The sequence below is a fragment of the Sinohyriopsis cumingii genome, chromosome 4 (genome assembly GCF_028554795.1).
Source record: "Sinohyriopsis cumingii isolate HCF-2022 chromosome 4, ASM2855479v2, whole genome shotgun sequence".
In the NCBI taxonomy this organism is placed as follows: domain Eukaryota; kingdom Metazoa; phylum Mollusca; class Bivalvia; order Unionida; family Unionidae; genus Sinohyriopsis; species Sinohyriopsis cumingii.
The window spans coordinates 24,442,474-24,463,765 of record NC_142964.1 but is presented as its reverse complement, the minus strand read 5'-3'; the positions used below and the strand labels follow the sequence as shown (position 1 = coordinate 24,463,765).

General features: G+C 34.5%; 1 protein-coding gene across 1 annotated transcript in view; it reads right to left on the bottom strand.

Moving 5' to 3' along the window:
- LOC149800819 (adipokinetic hormone/corazonin-related peptide receptor variant I-like) overlaps nucleotides 1-21,292 on the bottom strand; it is a 216,699-nt gene that overhangs the window by 24,021 nt on the left and 171,386 nt on the right. The window contains exon 2 of the mRNA XM_089954813.1: nucleotides 2,431-2,635. Within this exon, the coding sequence (XP_089810939.1) occupies nucleotides 2,431-2,635 (205 nt within the window). The remainder of the gene's footprint in view (nucleotides 1-2,430; nucleotides 2,636-21,292) is intronic.

Genomic DNA, 21,292 nt, shown 5'->3' with positions numbered 1-21,292 from the left:
CCATCAAAGGGACTGACATTCAAGCCATCAAAGGGACTGACATTCATGCCAAGACCATGTCTTCTTTTTAACTGTGGAGTGTTGAAATCATTTTTGATATTCTTCTGCGGTAACACGATTTAATTTTAAAATTATTGCTGTGGTCGATACATTAATGCTAATTTGGTGCAAGTTTCACTTAGGCCATAATCAATATCAATTTGGCACCAATTATATTTAGGACCAGCAATACATTATTAAAAGTCTTTTTGGTGAAAACGAAATATTGATATGACCAGCCATCTACCAGAAGAAGAAAAGTAAGATTTCCAGGATTGCCATTGTGGAAGTGATACTATAAGTAGGATCGGCATCATTTTCACTTACAACCAACTAGATTTCATGAGGGATCCTTCAAGAAAACCCAATGCTTATATGATCATTAAATTAAGAGAAATATTATTAGCAAGATATTCAAGATGACCACTGTGGCAGGCATATTGAACATCTAAATGGCACCATTAGGGCCAACTAGACATCATAATAATTGTTTAGAAAACCCCATGCTGATTCAACCAACCGTTTAGGAGAATATATACTATTTTCAAGATGGCTGCTTTTATGGCTATATTAATTATATGCCCTGGAATTATGTTGGATTTTTTTCATTGCAAAACTAAACATGATTTGATAATAGCAAGGACAAAGTCATATACAGCTTAAACTTTCTTCAAATAGAGAAAAATGACGTCATATATTTTTTCTTGTTTTCTGAAAATAAAATTTATTTATTAATGTATGGTAGATTACAATGTGAATGGGCGACACGGGATCTTAAAAATTTAATCGAATAAAGGTTTTCATATAGAGAAATGATCTGTGTTTCCAAATCTTAAGAAAATTCTGGAAATTAATCACACTGATTAAATATGATTTATAATAAACGTATAACTGTATGCATGGACGTCCACAGGAATGTTCTGGTGGGTGGGATAAGCCGAAGTCATTGAGACAAGCCGTTCTTGAAAGGGATGCCAACGGGGTCAAAAAAGGGAGAGGCATGTTCCCACAGATGGATTTGGGAGGTTCAATATTTTAGGGATATGTTTAAATCATACTGCACAATGGATTTTTTTTTAAAAAGTCCATGTGGAGGGGAAGACTGCACCGCCTCCTCCCCGCAGACGCCTGCAACTGTAAAGTCAGACATCACTCTACAAAACAAGTCCTAATGATCAATGTTCTGAATAAACGTTAGTGTAAATCAAAATTAAATCCAACGCTAGTAGTGTTGATGTGTCTGTGGTGGCCCGAGTAGTGGTAATAATATAATCCAAAAAATAAAATTTATTCGAAATTTCATTATAAATTCAAGTCTTATTACCTCGAATGTCATTTGTAGCCCTTTGTACTTCCAGAGAATGATCACTTGAATAATTAATCTGAACAAATTAATTCCAGCCAAGTTGACTTACTGGAGAAAACAATAATACAACTGATTATATTAAGATCTTAAAGCACGAATAATTAATCTAACAAATTAACTCCAGCCTAGTTGAATTACTGGAGACAACAATAATACAATTGATTATACTAAGATCGTACAGCACGAATAATTAATTTCTAGAAAACAGGATTATATAGTCTACAACCTGATCGCGAATCACAATTTTCATTTTCTAAAAAATACTATTGCGTAATGGAAAGTTTCCTTCTGGAAGGCTCCAAATGTTTTCTAGCTAAAATATACGTTATAATTTGAAGTCTAGTTATAACATTTCAATATAAAATGTAGTAAACAACAGGTAGACCCGCATGTCATAGGGAATTTCCAAAGTTTTATACTCAGACTGAAATACAAGTTTTTACTACAAAATCAAAATCAATGATTCAGGTCAGGAATGAAATGAGTCCAATGTACAAGTATCTAGAGCATCAAATGAAAATAAAAACAACTAGCAAATAAACAATGCAAATTAATTTTGCATAACCCAAAGATCAGCCATCAGCTGACACTAGTATTCTATCAGTCAGTACAGCTTAACGGGAAGCAGCCAATGAGGTAAATATAAACTTATTCACTCAAGAACATTCGAGACCTATTTCTTGGATAGTTCGGGTAAAAATAAGTATATTGTCCTGCTAACAGTGTCTGTCAGTCAACACAATACAACGCACTTTAAGTTGGTATTAAACATGTTATAATACTTGCTGCCAACAATATTTGTCAGCACAATACAACACAGTTTTAGCTGAAATTAAACATGTTATAATACTTGCTACCAAACATGTTATAATATTGTATGATGTGAACTGCATGAATACACATACATTAAGTTTCCTCATACTACGCGAGGTTCCTTCTCAAATCGTATGGATCGATTGTGCATTGATACAGAATAAAATCAGGATAGTATTCGAGCTTGAGAGATATAAAAAGGAGATGTTTACCTTTTCCCAGTTTCACATTTTGGCAGATCTTGACAAGTATGGCCGTGTATGCGAATATTATTAACAGAAGGGGAATCACATACACGGTAATGCAGGTGAAAAGTAGATACGCCAACTCGTGCATCGGCGTCGGAAAAAAGTTCAAAGTCACACATTGTTTAAACCACGTATACCTTGGATGCGTTTCCACATGAAAAATGACACTCTGAAAAAAAAAAAATAAAATAAAACCATTTATTGATTTTATGCGTGTCTCTTAATTATTGTATTTTCCAATTGAAATTATTTTGATAATTCACTGGAGTGCATTACCAAACCAATCGTGTTAACTGCTCCCAAAAGACAAACATAACATGTTTGATCCCAAAATGAAATCCGCCATTTTGATCACATCTTTAGTGTAGTGGTGAGTTTACACCAGCCACAGTAAAATACCAGGTTCATATTCCATAACGACTTTTTCGTTTCTTCAATTTTGCTTTCTTGTGTGTTTTTCTATACTTGAATTAGAAAAAATAATTATTTAACTAATTTTTTGTCATGCTAATATACACAAAACACCGCAGAATATAAACGATAAGCATCAGACATTATTACACGCGGTACCGTAATAAATCTGTGACTTAAGTCTGCTAAACTTATTTCCAGACAATATGTGTGTGCATTAAATAGCTTGAATGTATGCCTGTTCTAAGTGAATAATAGATATATTTCATTTCTTGGGTCATTGATGGCTTCTGACAATACTGAATTTTACTAAAATGTATCAGTTACTCGTTACAAGCAAATATTCTGGTGGAGAAAGAACCCTGGAAAACCCGACAAAAACCACTGATCCACGAAAAGCAACTGGCAAGCTTTCTCACGTACCCACGTTACTCGAGCTTGAGACTCGAACCCACGCAGACAGAGGTGAGATGACAGGGATCCGGAACGGTGAACGCTTTAAACCACTAGCCCAATCGGGGCCCCGATTCCCTATGTAATATAGTTGTTACACTACATAGTATCAATAAGCGTCTAAAAGCTTTTATTCATGTTTAGCTACGGAGGAAGTCAGCCGCTGGACGTCAGCCATCATTTAAAACCGTGTCCTACGAGAAGCCATAGGAGCTATTGAAGTCTGCAAAAGAAATAATCATCGGGACGCAATTGAGAACGTTTAAGAATTGTTTTAATCGATTTAAGCAAACTGTACGTACTCGAGGGTCACATGTATACTTTATATCATTGAACTTTCCAGAAATGGTTATTTGTTCTCGATGATTTTAGTTATATTACGAAAATATGGTCTTAAGCTAAATAATAGGAAAAACGGAAAATCAACACGTTTTGTAAAATTCAACAAATAATTTTTTTCCCTAGAATACAAACTAAAAACTGTAAAACTAATAAAGGTATTGGTAATTAAATTCCAAATAATACCATAATTTCTAACATCAGTCTTAATTAATACATTTCTGAATAAATCTTAATTTTATTCCAAAATAAACCCAGCGCTGGAAATGCTGCTGTGCCTATGAGTGTATATGTCATAGTGATCTACCAAGATTATGTTATTGAATCAAAATAATACAACACAAGAATATCGTTATATTTGATTTTGACTTTAAGTCCAAGTCTCTATTCCCAAGAATGATTTGTTTAGCACTTTGTATTTCCAGAGAAGAATAACTTGACTTAGATAATTTGAATACATGAAATACTGGACACGACAATAAAACAACGATTCTGCTCAGATCCTAAAGCACGAATGAATAACTTCTATATAAACAAGATTATGCAATCATGTACTTGACCTCAGGCCACAATTAGCATTTTCTGAAGAAAAAAAATACCAATACCTATTGGATAAGAACATGCTGGAAGATTTGAAATATTTACAAGATGAAATCTTATTTGTAATTAGAAGGTCTTTTACTAAAACTATTGCGGGCCCCGAGTGGCCGAGTGGTTTAAAGCGCTCTCCGTTTCGTTATGGATCACTGCCATCTCACCTCTGACTGCGTGAGTTCGAGTCTCGGATTCAGCCAATGTGGGTATATGAGAAAGCTTGCCAGTAACTTCTCGTGGGTCGGTGGTTCTTTCGGGGGTTTTCCTGGTTCTTCCTCCACCATTAATATTAGCCTATCGTGTGCTGAAAAATGGCGTTAAACCCTACTACAACAACAACAACAACAACATATAATATAACTATTATATAAAATGTGGTCAACAACAGATAGGCCCACCATTTCATGAGGAATTTTCAATGTACTTGACTCTGAGATAAACATGTTGTTTACAAAAGCAAAATCAATAATGAAGGTCAGGTAGAAAATGAATTAAAAAACTAAAAAAGGATGCAAATTGAATATACATAAGAGTTAATTATACTATTTAAAGTATTCATATTATTTCTGACGTTGTTCATATATGATTATTTACGTTAGTGTGGTAATTTGCGTCTTTAATATGTGATTCTTATATTATTTATGTGTGATTATTTATGTAATTCATATGTGATTATTCATACATGATTATTTATGTTTTTTGTATATAATTATTTACGTTATTTACGTAATTTATCTGTGATTGTTAGCTTTATTCACATATGTAAATTTACGTCTTTGATGTGATTATTTACGTTATTAATATGAGCTGGTGGAATTAATTGCTGAATAAAGTATTATTATTATTATTATTATTAATATTATTATTATTATTATTATTATTATTTTAGTATTAGTAGTAGTATTTTTATTGTTTTTATCATTATTATTGTTATGATTATTATTATTTTTGTTATTATTATTATTATTATTATTATTATTATTATTATTATTATTAGCAGTAGTAGTAGCAGGAGTAGTAGTAATATTGTTGCTGTTATCATTATTATTATTATATTATATTATTATTAGTAGTAGTAGTATTTTTGTTTTATTATTATTATTATTATTATTATTATTATTATTATTATTATTATTATTACGTTATTAATATATGACAAGTCTCAGGCTCGGCTAACGTGGGTACGTGAGAAAACATGCCAGTAGCTTCTCGTGGGTCGGTGGTTCTGCCCGGGGTTTTCCATATTGATAATGGCCGACATGTACTGCCTTACTTGTGCTGAAAAATGGCATTAAACCCTACAACAACAACAACAACATATATAACAATTTACGTTATTCGTATGTGGTTATTTGTGTCTTAAATGTGTGGGTTTTTTTTACGTTATTAATGTGTGATGATGTGCATTACTCATGTATGATTATTTACTTTATTCATACTCAGCATTAAGTGGTTAGTGTTAGGACTGGTCTCAGGATAATGGGACTGGGGTGTTAGGACTGGTCTCAGGATAATGGGGCTGGGTGGGAGGACATCATGCAACATGTCTGTTGCATGATGCCCTAGTGCTAGGCTGTCACACTGCAGATATCGTACCGATTTGACTAAAACATTCTTAAAGCTACGTTAAAATCACACACACACACACACAAACACACACACACACTTTATTGACATGTAAAATAAAATGATCTTATTCTTTATTGATTTCTTTAATGAATTATTTTTCCTTTACGTTTAAGTCAAAATTTTCAATCCAAAAGGCGAAAATTGTGACTACTATCGTAAGAACTAAGATACATGACTGCATATTTCCTTTTTTTTTTAAAATCAAGATGTTAGATCATAATGAAAAATGGTGATGATTTTCAAATCTCTTCCATTTTATTTCTATGCAAAAACCCCAAACTATTTGCTGTGATACTGCAACATGACTCTGTATAAATAAGGATATAACTTCAAGCGGGAACGTTTTTGTTCTTTATAATTATTTCAAACTCTTTACGATATAATAATCTCTCTCTGTCTGTGTGTATGTCTGTCTCTCCTCTCTCTCTCCTCTCTCTCTCTCATATCTGCAGGATTCATACCATCACCATTATAAAGTTGTAAAAGAAACATCAGATACAAGTTGTCTAAACTAAAACGTTAATGCAAACATACAGACGAGCGAATCTTGTTGCATGCATGTCCAGTTAGTAAAAGTCTGTGGATAGATTTTGTCTCTGCTGCTTGTGGAACGATTGAGTTTTCTTATTATGACCTTGTTCAGCCATTAAAATTGCAGCTTTGCAAGTAAAAGTTACATGATTATTCAATATGAATCAAGTGCATTTAAATTTACAAATGAAAAATAATTTACATTTGCTGTTTAACTTGCTTGAAATTGATGAGAGAAAAAACTACCTCTATTTCAGATTCTCATTAGAAATAGTTTTATCTGATATGGACATCATTTTGCAACAGTAAATGCATCCTCGTACTCTAAACAAAATGTAGATAATTATTTCTTGATCTCGGAGGTATCGATCCATCAAAGGAAGCGTCTGCCATCGCTAAAGCGTGTGGGTTACTCTAAGAAAAGAAGTTCATTTTCGAGAACAAACTAGCTATTGTGCCATTTCATTCTCTCTCTCTCTCTCTCTCTCTCTCTCTCTCTCTCTCTCTCTCATCCGTCGATGTTTTGCGTTCGCTAGTATTATCTGTGTGTACATGAAGACACGAAGATGCAATATGTTAGAAAACGAAACAGAAGACCAAATTTGAGAACTTTCTGTGGATAATTGGAACTTACGAAACCAATGAATGGTCAGTGACTTTAAAAAAAAATACTTCACGGATGCCACAGTTAATTTCCTTCACGAGACATGAAAAGTTCTTTCCAATAGTTCACCGTGGAAGAGTTGTACGAACAAACGACGCATGAGTTTAGTTAAGGGCAGCAAGTAATAAAAATGTGTGAACACGATAACAATCGACGTTTCAAAACTGATCCAAAACTTGGACGCATGCCAAAATTCACGACGTAGTGGATATTAAACCTTTAAATCCACCCAACAGTTTGCATGGAGAACGAACCAATGCGACATGCTTGCCTTCTTACGTGGTCGAATCTCAAAGAGAGAAAATCAATCCATCCATGTGTGTTCCTAGTATCCCGGGGATGGGGGGGGGGGGTGTTTGCAGATAAGCTCGATTCCCCTCGGCTGTCGTGTATTATCGTCATAACACATCGATGTGGAACACGTGCTTCAATGCGAAGATTTGGCCAAATACAAAGCGTTGACACTGACGAACTTGTACGATCGTGTTTAGTATCATTGCAAAGGAACACAAATGCTTTTGTTATGTTGTACTGTGGTGAAACATGTTATCAAGACCAGACTTCCTGCCACATTGATCAATAACAATTATTCGACAGGAACGAGGGTGAGCACCAAATTGCTTCATACTCGCAATCTCAGATATCGCTTATTAAAATATACGAAATTTGTCATTTTCCTGTTGCGGAACTTTACCAAACGTACACCAATTTTATATGGAGTCAGAATTCAATGAGGAAACAGACATTCAAAGAACGGTACCGATCCTTTGAAGGCACAGATTTGGAAACACGTTCAAAAGAATGAAGAAAGACGACCACGTCTAAAAGAGCGATGAAAGACAACCTTTTGCAAAACTCAAAATTTTATGTTTGCGGGGGAAAATTTACTCAGCTCTGGATAATACCAAGGACGTAATGCTGGGCAGATCAAGTGTCACTATTTTCAACTCCTCGTCGACAGGAAAAAAAACACACATCAATCACCTGTATATACCTAGTTGACCATTGGGTCTTGAAGATTAAGAAGATTTCGCAGAGTTTACATACACACACACACACACACACACACAACTGTGTAAACGTCGTCATTGTGGAATACATGATAAGCAATGCTGATTTAAAATTGTATACTTTCTTGGCAGATTTAGGAGTTCGAGCCCTATATTTTTACAAGTAATACAGCAAGACTTTACTGCCCTATTAGCAAAAGCGATAACACGACCTTTCTGCTTTACGGGCAAAAAGTGATGAGGTGAGTTTACCTAACTTTGAATCTCATCCTTGGCTCTGGCAAACCGGTCTGGTTACCACTAGCTCATCGAGATACAAATCAAAGAAACAGACACACTTCCCGAGGCCTTTCACGTATATTATGACTCTGAAAGTCGGTTCCAAATGTTCAAAGGGAAATGGCTGAAATATCTGGAAGATTCAAGTCTAACACCTTTAACCAGAGATAGATTTGCCTAATTGGGAGAAGCTGATACAGGACATTGCTTTAGTCAAATTGTGACACTTCATGAATGGGAAAATTAATTCCACAGGGACGATAGCGCCAGAATATTTGCATAGATTTAATCTGACACAGTTCTATGAGAATGTTGTAGACTTATGTGCTATATGCAACTTGTTGATTTCAATTTGCGCTTTATTTGTGCATGGATCAATTATGCCGAATGTGTTTCGTGTCTTAATTTTTTATACCGACTTTGAAATTAAAATATATACTTTTGTCGATATTGTTACACTTTGAAATAACCTAAACTTATAAAAGGTACAAAATGTATTTTAGTCGTTTAATGGTATTTCAGCTTTCAAAATATCAATGTAATGGTGGCATCATCCTTTCTCAAGGTGATCGACTAAATGTAAGATCTTCAAAGTTTAGCAATCAATGTACTTTCGCCATTCTTGTTACATTTTGATTGCTCAACTCATTGTTTCAGTCAAAACCAAATTTGTGGGACACAAATCACAATTGTTTGATCATCACCCTCAACGTTTCATGTGGTACTACAAAAAGAGTGTTATTACGGCTATATGGTTTTAAGATACGAGATAGTGAGAAGCATCAAACGTTACCAAATTCAACAAATAATTTATTTTCCTAAAATATAAAGCAAACAAATCCCATCAAACTTGCGGTAGGCATACTTGCAGTATCGAACGGTGAGCTCCGCCCTCTTTGGCAGATTCAGTAGCATCAGCCACAGATTCTACTGACAATAGTATCGACAATATTTCTGACACTTTCCTACCTGACTGCAAAATTGTTTCAGATCGTGCGTTAAAGAAAGGCTTGAATTATTACACACAATGATATATTCATGAAATTTGGATTTCTCGATGGCGAAAATCAGGTCAAAGTTGCAGTACTTTGCTTGAAATCTATGAAGAAGAACGAAGTTCCTGACAAATTTGGAGATGACATTTTGCTAGAAGAGGACAAAAGAAATATTTCTGTTCTTGCAAAGTTATGCATACTTATTAATTATCAGAATTTCTAGAATGGCTTCCTTCTTTTAAGTTTATAAGTGTTTCTTTATGTGTCTGCACCCGTTAAATTTATATCGTACATGTATATATGTCAAATAATAACAAAACAAGTATGATCTAGAATTAATTGTTTAATTATCTTTAGGGAAAAAAATATTAAACTTACAATAAATATAATAAATATTTTACGTTCTTTACTCCGCGTGAACGCGTATCATCAGTTGGACGGATCAAACATTTTGTCAGGGTATCATCAGTTGGACGGATCAAATATTTTGTCAGGGTATCATTGATAAACCAGAAAATTTAAATTGTTTCAGATCCATGTAAAACCATCATTATTCATAATCTCTTTAAAAAAGAAGAAAATAATAATGGCACATCGAAATAAGCTGCTACATGCAAGAATAACAGGGATATATTTGCATCCATTTTTTCCTTTGTTCGTCAAATAGTGTGACTTGTTTCATCTTACTTCACTGATGTCATAACATTTTGTAGGTGTTATAAAATCAGTAATTTGCAAGAGATTAGTTTTATTCTAGTCAGCAGGACAAACATTTAATTAAATGGCAGGACATAGCTTGCTGTTATTTATTGTCTCAAGCCAAATAAAGACAAAATAAATATTTTATCACCTCATCATAAGGTTAAAATATTTGTTAATAACCTTTCATTACAAAAATTGTATTCAAAATAATAAAATTAAATAAAATAATAAAATTAAATAGTTCGCCATAATTTGAAATGAGTTAAAATGCTCAATTTTGAAAATTTTAATTAAATCAGCATTGTAGAAGCATGATGCAGGATTCCAATATTTGAATTTAATTTGATTTAAAACCAAGGTAACAAAAAGACAAAAATTAACAACACGTATACACATTTTCTATATTGCATGTAGATTCATTATTCAAATATGATATACAATTCAAATACAATTAGCATAAAATTGTATTCAACATTTTCACAAGCACAACAAATAACATTATTTTAAAGGTTTTGTGTATTTATATATAAAATATGATTATAAATAGTGTATTACTTCCAATGCATACATTTTCCCATGCTGGTGTTTAGTTTCAGTACATTAAAAAATGTCCTCTTGAATTCGTTCATAATAGCGATAGTCTGCATCTAATGTGCCCGATGCACAACTAAGAAACATTTTTCTGATAAAATTCTGTAATTTTTCTGTGTAATCTTTACATTTCTCTGCAATGTAGGTACCGAGCGTGGTCTGTATTTGTGAGCAAATGTGGAGGATAATAACGGTTAACTACGCAGTGAAATCGATGCTTCTTTTTGATTGGTCAGTGTGCCATGTTCGGAACTATCCATTGCGACTTGCATTCCAAATAATCTTTGAAGTGCTAGTACAGTCTTAAGGAATAAAGTTTTAAATAATTTTAGTACTTGATTTTGAACAAGGTCAGCTATCATATACGATTTGTTTAATCCAAAGCATATAATGAATAAAACCCTAACAAACCATGCAAATTAAATATACATAACACCTCCCCTCAGTTAAGGAAATGAAAGATTTATGCAATACAGCTTTCTTGTAATTATTAGTCAAATGTACATGTGATACAAATTACATAAGATAAAATCTTCTGAGTGACACAAAGTACACAAGAAATAATATAATATTTCAATAAACATGAAAGTGCTGCTGCAGTTAGATTATCATATCCCTCCATGTGCCTCACTCGGTTCTATGAAATCATTCTCTAGCAAATACTGAATTTTTTTCACAAAAATTCCTGTTTTAGAGGGTTCATCGTGTACGCATTCTGTTTCACAGGTGTGGAACCTACAATTTCAATGTTACGGTAGATTTGATTTGCTCTTGTTGGTACATCAGGAAACAAGTGCTCTTATTCAAGTAATAGCTGTTTTTATCATGATTTTATCGTGACCGCAGATTTGAAGTTTATTGTCCAGATTACACCAAACTCACTACAGCACGATTAATTCCATCGCTCAAATCTTCACTGCATGGCGGGGGGGGGGGGGCAGGATACAACTAAATTGACTGCATAATTAATATGGCTATTTCTATCAGCATACTCCTTGACATATTTATATGGCAAAGTTATTTTTATTCTAGCCTTCCATGCGTATTAATGATAGAGTTTTAATCACTCACTTTCCTTTCAACCGCGTAAGGATCATAATACTTAGCGTGAAGAGGATTTAGAGGCAAGGACTAGAGAGATAAAACTCATTCCCCAGGCTGACATCTAATTTCCTATCTATTTTTGTAAACCTTAATTTCTATCATGACTGAGTAGAGTGTAGATTAATTCTTGCATCATCACATGCCTTTGACAACATATATTTAAAATTAGAAACAAAGTCAAGAACAAACATTTCTGTATCTTCATTTGAAAGATGCTTCACTTTTAACAATTTGACTGATACTAAAAGATTCAGGGCAGCTTCCTTGTCCCTTAACATTTTATTAGGAATAGGATTGGCAGAATCACCCATGCATGACATAATACCTGTCGACATGAATGGTAAACAGTCTCCATCATTAAACCAGACTGGGGTTTGTAAATTGAAATTCCCTTTCTTTCTTTCATTTTCGCATTTGCATTAGCTTATGTTCACTTTCTCACTTTTCCTCTTTCTGCAATTTCAATTCTCTTTATTGTTTTTACAGCTGTATTTGTCTCTCGCTATCTCGTCTTTCTAAATATTGCAAGTTTCCTTTCTCCTCTTTTTACAACTGCATTTGTCGCTCTCTCCAATTTTTCTCAATTTTATTTGTTTTTCCAGTTTTGGTAACTGGATTTGTATCTCTCTGTTCTCTTTCTCCAATTGCATTTATTTGTCTTATTTCTGTAACTACTTTTGTCTCTCTCTCTCTCTCCTATTCCTAAAGTTCAAAGTTTCTTCACTCAATTTCATTCTTTTAGTTTAATTTCAATTCCGTAACATGCAAGCTAGAGCCAGATGAACACTTATTCATCCAAAATTCACCTCTTCCAAATAGTAAACAAAAATATTTTTTTTTATTTATTGCTCCTTTAAAGAAGCCTTCACCTCAGAAAGATCATATCGACTGGCAAGCTGTATTAATTTATCCATTTTCAAGGACTCTATTTTAAATCCAACACAGGAAAGGTTAACGTTTTCCATTTCAGATGACAATGTGAAAGCTTGTTGCTTTCTCTTTTGATTTCTCAAAAATATAAAATAATACTTTGGATTTAGACAAGTCCGAAACGAGGTGATTTTAAATTTAAGAAAAAGAGTTTTCTGAAATGATTTGTATACATTCGAATACCGTACTAGATAAATAAATTTGTATAAAAAATAAGACTCAAAAGAAAAACCAGTATGTAGGACAAGAGTTTATTTCCAGAACAATCCAAGCTAAAAGTAGACAAGGCGTTACTACTATTATAATATTGAATGTTGTGAACATCAGTTTGACCCGGCATTTCATTGGGGATTTCCAATGTTCAGAATGAGATAAACATGTTGTTTACAAAACTAAAATGAATGAATTTGGTCAGATGGAAAATTAACTTACTTTTGGATACGATCAGCTATAAAATATAATTTTATATAACCCATAGCATATGATGAATAAAACACATAACAAACAATGCAAATTAAATATACGTAACAGTGTCAATCGTCTTACAAACTAATCCAAGAAAGTCAAGGAGAATACGTTTTTGCTTGTAGACGTCATTGCTTGCGAAAACGTTGGCATCACGTCTGATTTTAGTCGAATACATATTGTCATCTATGATGACATGCTATCTGAAGTCCAAGAAGAAATTAAACTTTAATAGGAAAGGACATCATCATAATGCCATTATTATTTACAGGACTCAATAGTGTTATTTCAACAAAATGAAGAACATAGTACTATCTGTCTCAATGCCCATTATTCTGTGTTGTTCAAACTTTCAGAACAAATCACAAGTGAAAGTGTTAGCCAGCAGTAAGGAACATATAGGCTCAATAATAACTATGACGATGCCACTGAAACACTAATTGAATTGCGTAGTATTATCAATTGCTTTATGTGTTTATTTGTATTATTTGTTGGCTTTTCCTAATGATTATATGTTATATACATTTTTATTTTTTCTTGATCTTTACCAACAAGCAAGCTCACTTTTTACCTGACCAGGGACATTTGTTTTGTAAACGATATATTACATAGTATTTCTCTATTACTCTGGATTAAATATTCAAATCATTATGGGTTTGACTGGAAAGTCGCTGTCTGGCTCTAACTTGAAATTAATACAACTGAGTATGAAAACACAAGATGAAAATAATATTAAGTAAGATTCAGGTTGAGAAAGAAGAGTGAGAAACTCAGTTACTGAAAGAGCATTTTCGAGTTAGGAGTGAGAAATGCAGTTACTGAAAGAGCATTTTCGAGTTAGGAGTGAGAAATGCAGTTACTGAAAGAGCATTTTTGAGTTAGGAGTGAGAAATGCAGTTACTGAAAGAGCATTTTTGAGTTAGGAGTGAGAAATGCAGTTACTGAAAGAGCATTTTCGAATTATAGTTTTGTGCTACATCAAAACAAAAGTGTTAGCGCTGAATCACAGTCCAGTCCACTGACACATTAGTGCATTAGAAACTGCTGGCAAATCAACACATTTAATATTGGAATTTTATTAGAATGCCACTGGAATTCAGCTGGAACTTCATACAGTTGGACTTGAGATAGAACCTATGACTATGTCTTTTTAAGTTTTCACCTTGTATTCCAGTGTATTTGTTAACTTTTACAAATTCTGTTTTTTTTTTTGTTTTCTTTCTTTTACTTAATTTAAGGCCATATAGTCGTCACAGAATATTTAATAGTGTGCTACAACATGACTGTAAGTTGTAATTTTTATGTTTACATAGTATTTTAGTTCAGATATCCTTTGCACAGTTTTGTTAACAATTAGGTTAGAATTTTCCGTTGGACTTATTCACATCAAAATCAAGTATAAATGTGTATAAATAAGGACTTGATAAGCGACCGATTCGTTCCTGTTTAAGGTCATTCATAAGAGAGTAATTATTGATGTATAATATTCATTGGAATTAGTACAGTATTCATTCACTGCTGTATTTATGCACACACTACTTTGGATTATTGTCAGTTCATTCAAAGACATTCTGTATTCCATCAGTTTATTCCATCAGGATATTCTTTTCTATTGGAATTTGTTCGGAACATTATATATATTTGGACTTGTGGGTTATTTGGTTTTTTATTCAAAATACGCCAGGTGTTTCTTAAATTTTTACTTTGTATTTTAGAGAAAAATATTGCTTGCTGATGCTACTCATGTTGTTGGTTTAGCCTTCTTTCTGTACAGACGTTAAGACCCTAGAGTCCTAGCAGCATTTTCTCATCGATTAAAATCTACCACTCCCGAGTATTTGAGATGTTATCCCAATTTAATTTGCAGCTGATGCCATGAAGGTGATCCTGAAAAGTATAAGTCATCGTTTGTGTCTGTCTAAAATAATTATCAAACAATTATTCACATCGTTTCTTTCGAACAGTCTTTAACCATATCTTTCTTTCAGTCTCATCCTCTTGTCAAAATAATTCGTATGCTGTACGGTTTCAGCTGCTAAGAAAACACAAAAGTACAGATACGTTTGTTAAAAAATAGTTACGTTTGTTACAAATTAAAGAAATTGTTGCGATGGTTTAACTTTGTCAATTGCTACAAACTATGATTCACACACCATATCAAAAGAAACGTTTTTTGCATTTTGAAAAACAAAACGTTAACCTGACACAACTGCAATTGCGCGATCTAAGAATCTATAATGCTTAAATTAGAAAAGAAAATTTCCTTTACAAATCATATTTAGACCCAAAATGAGGAAGGGAATGTTGTTGTTGTTGTTATAGGGTTTAACGCCATTTTTCAGCACAAGATAGGCTATACATGGCGGGAGTATTAATGGTTGAGGAAGAACCCGGGAAAACCCCCAAAAGAACCACCGACCCACGAGAAGCTACAGTAAAGCTTTCTCACATATCCACATTGGCCGAGTCCGAGACTCGAACCCACACAGACAGAGGTGAGATGGCAGTGATCCGTGACGGAGAGCGCTTTAGACCACTCGGCCACTTGGGTCCCCAAGGAAGGAAATAGTGGTGTTCAAGAAGAAGAATAAGACAAAAATATCTCCTGCCATAAAGATAGGAAGTACTGTCGCGAGAAAGTCACCTGCTTGTACTAGCCTTGGGACTGCTCATAAGCTTTACGATGTGACTTCTCCTAAAACAAATGTATGAGACAGAACAAGTGTTTTGCAAAGCAGAGCAGGTGTATTACAAGACAGAAAAGGTTTGTTACAAGACAGAACAGGTTTGTTACAAGACAGAACAGGTGTGTTACAAAAGTTACTGGTTCTCGCAGTTAAGTTAATACGATGCGTCCACAATCAGTAAAGACGAGCGACAGTATATAAGGGATGATACGATTCACATTTGTAGTTTTGTTCATGAAACAGTATATGTTCACACAATATCGTCTCTACAAACAGATCCCCCTCCTCGCCTGGCTAAATATTAGGATGTTTTGCCAATATTGACCAAATCGAATGCTACAATGCGAAAATAAATAATTCAAAGCAACCAACGAAATCAAACAATACCACGTGTAAATGTTGTTTATATGTTTTCAAACGGACGGCGTCTTTGTACAAGATACAAAAGTGTTGATCAGGAAAAGGTCGTCATTTTCAAGTTGTGAAGCAAAAATATGATCATCAGTCAAAAGAAAACTATGCTCGATCAACGAGGAGACTGTCTACCTATGATGATAGGATCTTTGCTAAAAGTGGCTACTTTTTTGCTGATTCACCGCTGGACCTAAAATATATTAATGACACATTTTCTGGAACGATATCACATATGGAAGGACGAAATCTAACTTACAAAGGATGGATAGAGGACTCATTTCTTTCCAAATTCTAATCTCACCAAGATTTTACACTTACAAAAATTACATTTACAATCATTGACTGATCGAACCGATTTGCAGACACATACAATTTGCAACGGTACGGACAATTATTACAACGTCTTCAACTGTTTCGCAAGAAGGATTTAGACGAAATAACTAAAAATACGCGGAGATATTTCCAGAATATCCTAAAAAAGCGATCAGAAACAAAACAACAAGAAAGAGAGTGACAAAAAAAACCAACAGGGATGAAACGAGAAGAAAAAATAGAAGTGTTTAAAACTTCGTCTCCTCTTCCTCCACTTCACGATAATTAAGTGATGCCGGCACTGTATTGAACAGAAGAAAGAAATGAACCAATGTAATACAGAAATTAATAAGAAATCCAGAAAAAGTAGCAAACCAACTGTTGATTACTCCTACACGTATTGCTCGTCCTACACATCAAACACGACCACAATCGAAGAAATATCATTTGAACAACTTAAGAGTAACAGCGTGTGGCATAATCAGGATCATCACACACACCCCATAAACAAACAGGTAACCGTATCATAACCTTTAACCAACATTTACGACAATTAACCCAATAATGGAGACACTTTAAGCCGTCATTTGCCACAGTCAACCCTATCGTAGACATCGTTAGCCAGCATTTACCACAGTCAATGCCATTATGGAGACACCCTTACCTAGCATTTACCATAGTCGACCCAATCATGGAGACACATTTGGTCAACATTTATCATAATCAAATCCCATCATGGAGGCACCTTTAGCCAACATCAACCATATTAAATTCCATCACAGACACACCTTTAGCTAGCATTTACCATAGCCGACCCCATCATTGATATACCTTTAGCCTACATTTACCTCAGTCAACCCCATCACAGAGATCCATTTAGCGTGCATTTACCACAGTCAACCTCATCAAGTAGACACCTTTAGACAGCATTTACCACAGTCAACCCCATCATGGAGACACATTTAGCGTGCATTTACCACAGTCATTCCCATCAAGTAGACACCTTTAGCCAGCATTTACCACAGTCAGCCCCATCATAGAGACACATTTAGCCAGCATGTTCCACAGTCAACATCATCATGGAGACGTCTTTAGCCATCATTTACCACAGTCAACCCCATCATGGAGACACCGTTATCCAGCATTTACCACAGCCAACACCATAATGGAGACACCGTTATCCAGCATTTACCACAGCCAACACCATAATGGAGACACCGTTATCCAGCATTTACCACAGTCAACTTCAACATGGCGACATCTTTAGCCATCATTTACCACAGTCATCATCATCATGGAGGCACATTTAGCCAGCATTTACCACAGTCAACCCGATCAAAGAGACACCATTAGCTAGCATTTACCATAGTCGGCCCCATCATGGAGACAGATTTGGCCAACATTTATCATAGTCAACCCCATCATGGAGACACATTTAGGCAACATCAACCATATTCAATCCCATCATAGAGACATCTTTAGCTAGCATTTACCATAGTCGACTCCATCATGGATATACCTTTAGCCTACATTTACCACAGTCAACCCCATCAAGTAGACACCTTTAGACAGCATTTACCACAGCCAACACCATCATGGATACACCTTTTGCCAACATATACAACAGTCAACCCAATCATGGAGACACTTGCAGCTAACATTTACCATAGTCAACTCTAACATGGAGAAACCTGTAGCCATCATTTACCACAGTCAACACCATCATGGAGATACATTTAGCCAGCATTTACCACAGTCAACACAACATCATTGAGTGATCTTTAGACAGCATTTACCACAGTCAACCCCATCATGGAGACACTTTTAGTCAACATTAAACATAGTCAACCCCATTATGGAGACACCATTAGCCAGCAAATAATCATGAGTCAACCCATTATAGAGTCACTTTTAGCCAGCATTTACCACAGTCAACCCAATCATGGAAACACTTTTAGCCAACATTTACCACAGTCAACCACATCATAGAGACAAGTTTCAGCTAGCATTTTCCACAGTCACGCCCAGCACAGAGACACATTTAGCTAGCCTTTACCACACTCAACCCCAAAACACAAAAATAATAGACACATGGACCAGTGTTTCCTTCTGACTCACTATTGGTAGGCAGATTCTTATGGCACGTATTAAGGATGAACTTACCCATAAAAACATAGATTTGTTCGAGCTTAAGTCATCAACACCAATAACAGGACCGACCAGAAACACTGAGCAGCAGTCTACTTTCTTTGTCTCGTACAGAAATATAAAAGTGTATACGTATTTATCCCCGTGAAGAAACTAGGTGTCCTGAAAATCGTCGTCACTTGTGTGTGTCATTGCATTCCGCAAACTTAAACTACAAAAGTAACCTTCAAATGGAGAGGAACTCCAAATAATAACAGAGTTACTACCCTGCCAACTAAGACAGGAGGAATCAATAAACTGTCGCACCCTACTGTGGACTATCATCGAGAGATGCAACAGGCCCTTTAACAAAAATTGGTCACAAAACTACATGTGAATTATAAAGTAGGATACTTTATAACTGACATGTAGTTTTGGGACCAATTTATTATATATTAATATATGCATATATTAAAGTATCGAAAGTATCAAAGAGAAATGTTTGTTTGGATCACGAGGTGGGGAAAATAAAAAAATCCTGAGATAAAGAGAGGAAAGAAACAAATAGGCAGTAGAGAATGTATATTTCTATATATGTAAGTATAGGTGGCGCATAAAGACATCTACAATTTGCATTCAATTGTAAGGCGAATGTTGGCTTGTAGCATTATTGCAACGTCTTCAACTGTTTCGCTAGAAAGATTTAGACAAAATAACTATATATGTATATATAGTATTATACAACTCGTTTAACATTACATTTCCCGTTATGACTGCATAGTGTCGTATGTTATATTCCCATCATTACCCCATAGTATCATTGCCATATTAAATTCCCAAAAGTACCATTGCAATGTTAAAATCCCTTGGTGACCCTATAGTACAACTGCATTGTCAAAGTCCCGTGGTGACCCTATAGACCCATTGCCATGTTAGAGGCCATTTAGGACCTCATCTTGCCATTTGCAAGTTAAGTTCTCGTTATGACCCACTGATACCATCCCAATTTTAAACTTTTGGATATTTTTACATAGCATTTCCCGTTACAGCCCACTGGTGTCAACACATGTAAACAAACTGTCACATGTATCATTATCATACGACCCCTATGTGGCGCCTATAACTATTTTATATTGCATTTGTCTGTGTGTTGTGTTCGCTTGCATGACGATGCCCTAATCTGTATATTATGTTTGGCAGAATGGATGAATTAGCATATAAAGATATATGTAATTTGAATCTACGAATGGATCAATTAGCATATCAAGATATATGTAATTTGAATCTATGAATGGATCAATTAGTATATCAAAATATATGTAATTTGAATCTATAAATGGATCAATTAGCATATCAAGATATATGTAATTTAAATCTATGAACGGATCAATTTTTATTGAACTCGGGCCACGGCCACCTACCCCCCCCCCCACTATAGTCTCTCCAAAAATAAAAATTTGATCGTACTACGTTTCGTTAACTGGCCATGAAATTCAGTTTGTTAACTACTGCTAGTTCACACATAGGAATGTATGTGTAGCTAGGTCATGTCGACGTGTCTTTCATATCTTCATCTATGACCATTAATAAAATGTTAAATGTTGTACTGCTTTGGCAACTCGATGTTAGCCCCCAGAAAAGCAGTTAAAATAAATCCATGGATGAAAGCGAAGTAATTCGACTTCTTCCAACGCTATCATCTATATCGTAAATTACAGAGGCATGATTTTGCTTAATATTTTGTGGCATATACACGTCATCGGATAGCAAACTATATGGCAATGTCAGTTCCCTGCATAATTTAATCGCATACAACGTCTATCAATTTCAAAACCTTGTGAGTTCACAATTTCGTTTGTTTCGGCGATTCTTATTGGCAACAAATTGAATGAGTTCTCAATTCAAAATCTTCTGGTCCACTTTACTGAAAATTTGTTATGCAATAATACGCAAGGTGGGGGTGAGGGGCATGTTACTTATTGAAGATCTGCAGTTGACCCTCCAAATACAGGAGAGCATCATATAATGTTTGTGTCTTCATGAAATAAATTTTATCGTGAACGGGATCTGTTGTAATTAATTATTCACATAAGAAACATATAAGATGATATAAAATCTTTAAATTGTATTGGTTTACATGGATTTTAATGTCAACAAGAATGAAATGGACACATTGAACTCTTCAGCTCTATTAGAAATTGTTAGATGAATGCTATTCAGTAAAAGATGTTGAGCATAGTCATATGCATTAGTTTAAATCTGTTACGATGAAAATTGACCCTGGCTCATATAATACTGGATATATGTTTTAATACAGACCAGACTCAGAGTTTATAGCTCATTTGTGTTTAATCCTATTGACACATTATTTTGAAATTGCCAGAAATTACGTCATATAAAATTTTACTCAGCTACTTGGGATTCTGCAAACATTTAATTGATGCACATTTCCAAAATATTTAAGTGCCAAGATAAGTATCATCGTATTCCTGTAATATTTTCACAAAATTGGGGGAAGGGAAGAGAACAAATTTAATATACCACGAACAATGACAAACGTCATAGCAACGTATAAACACGTGATACCAT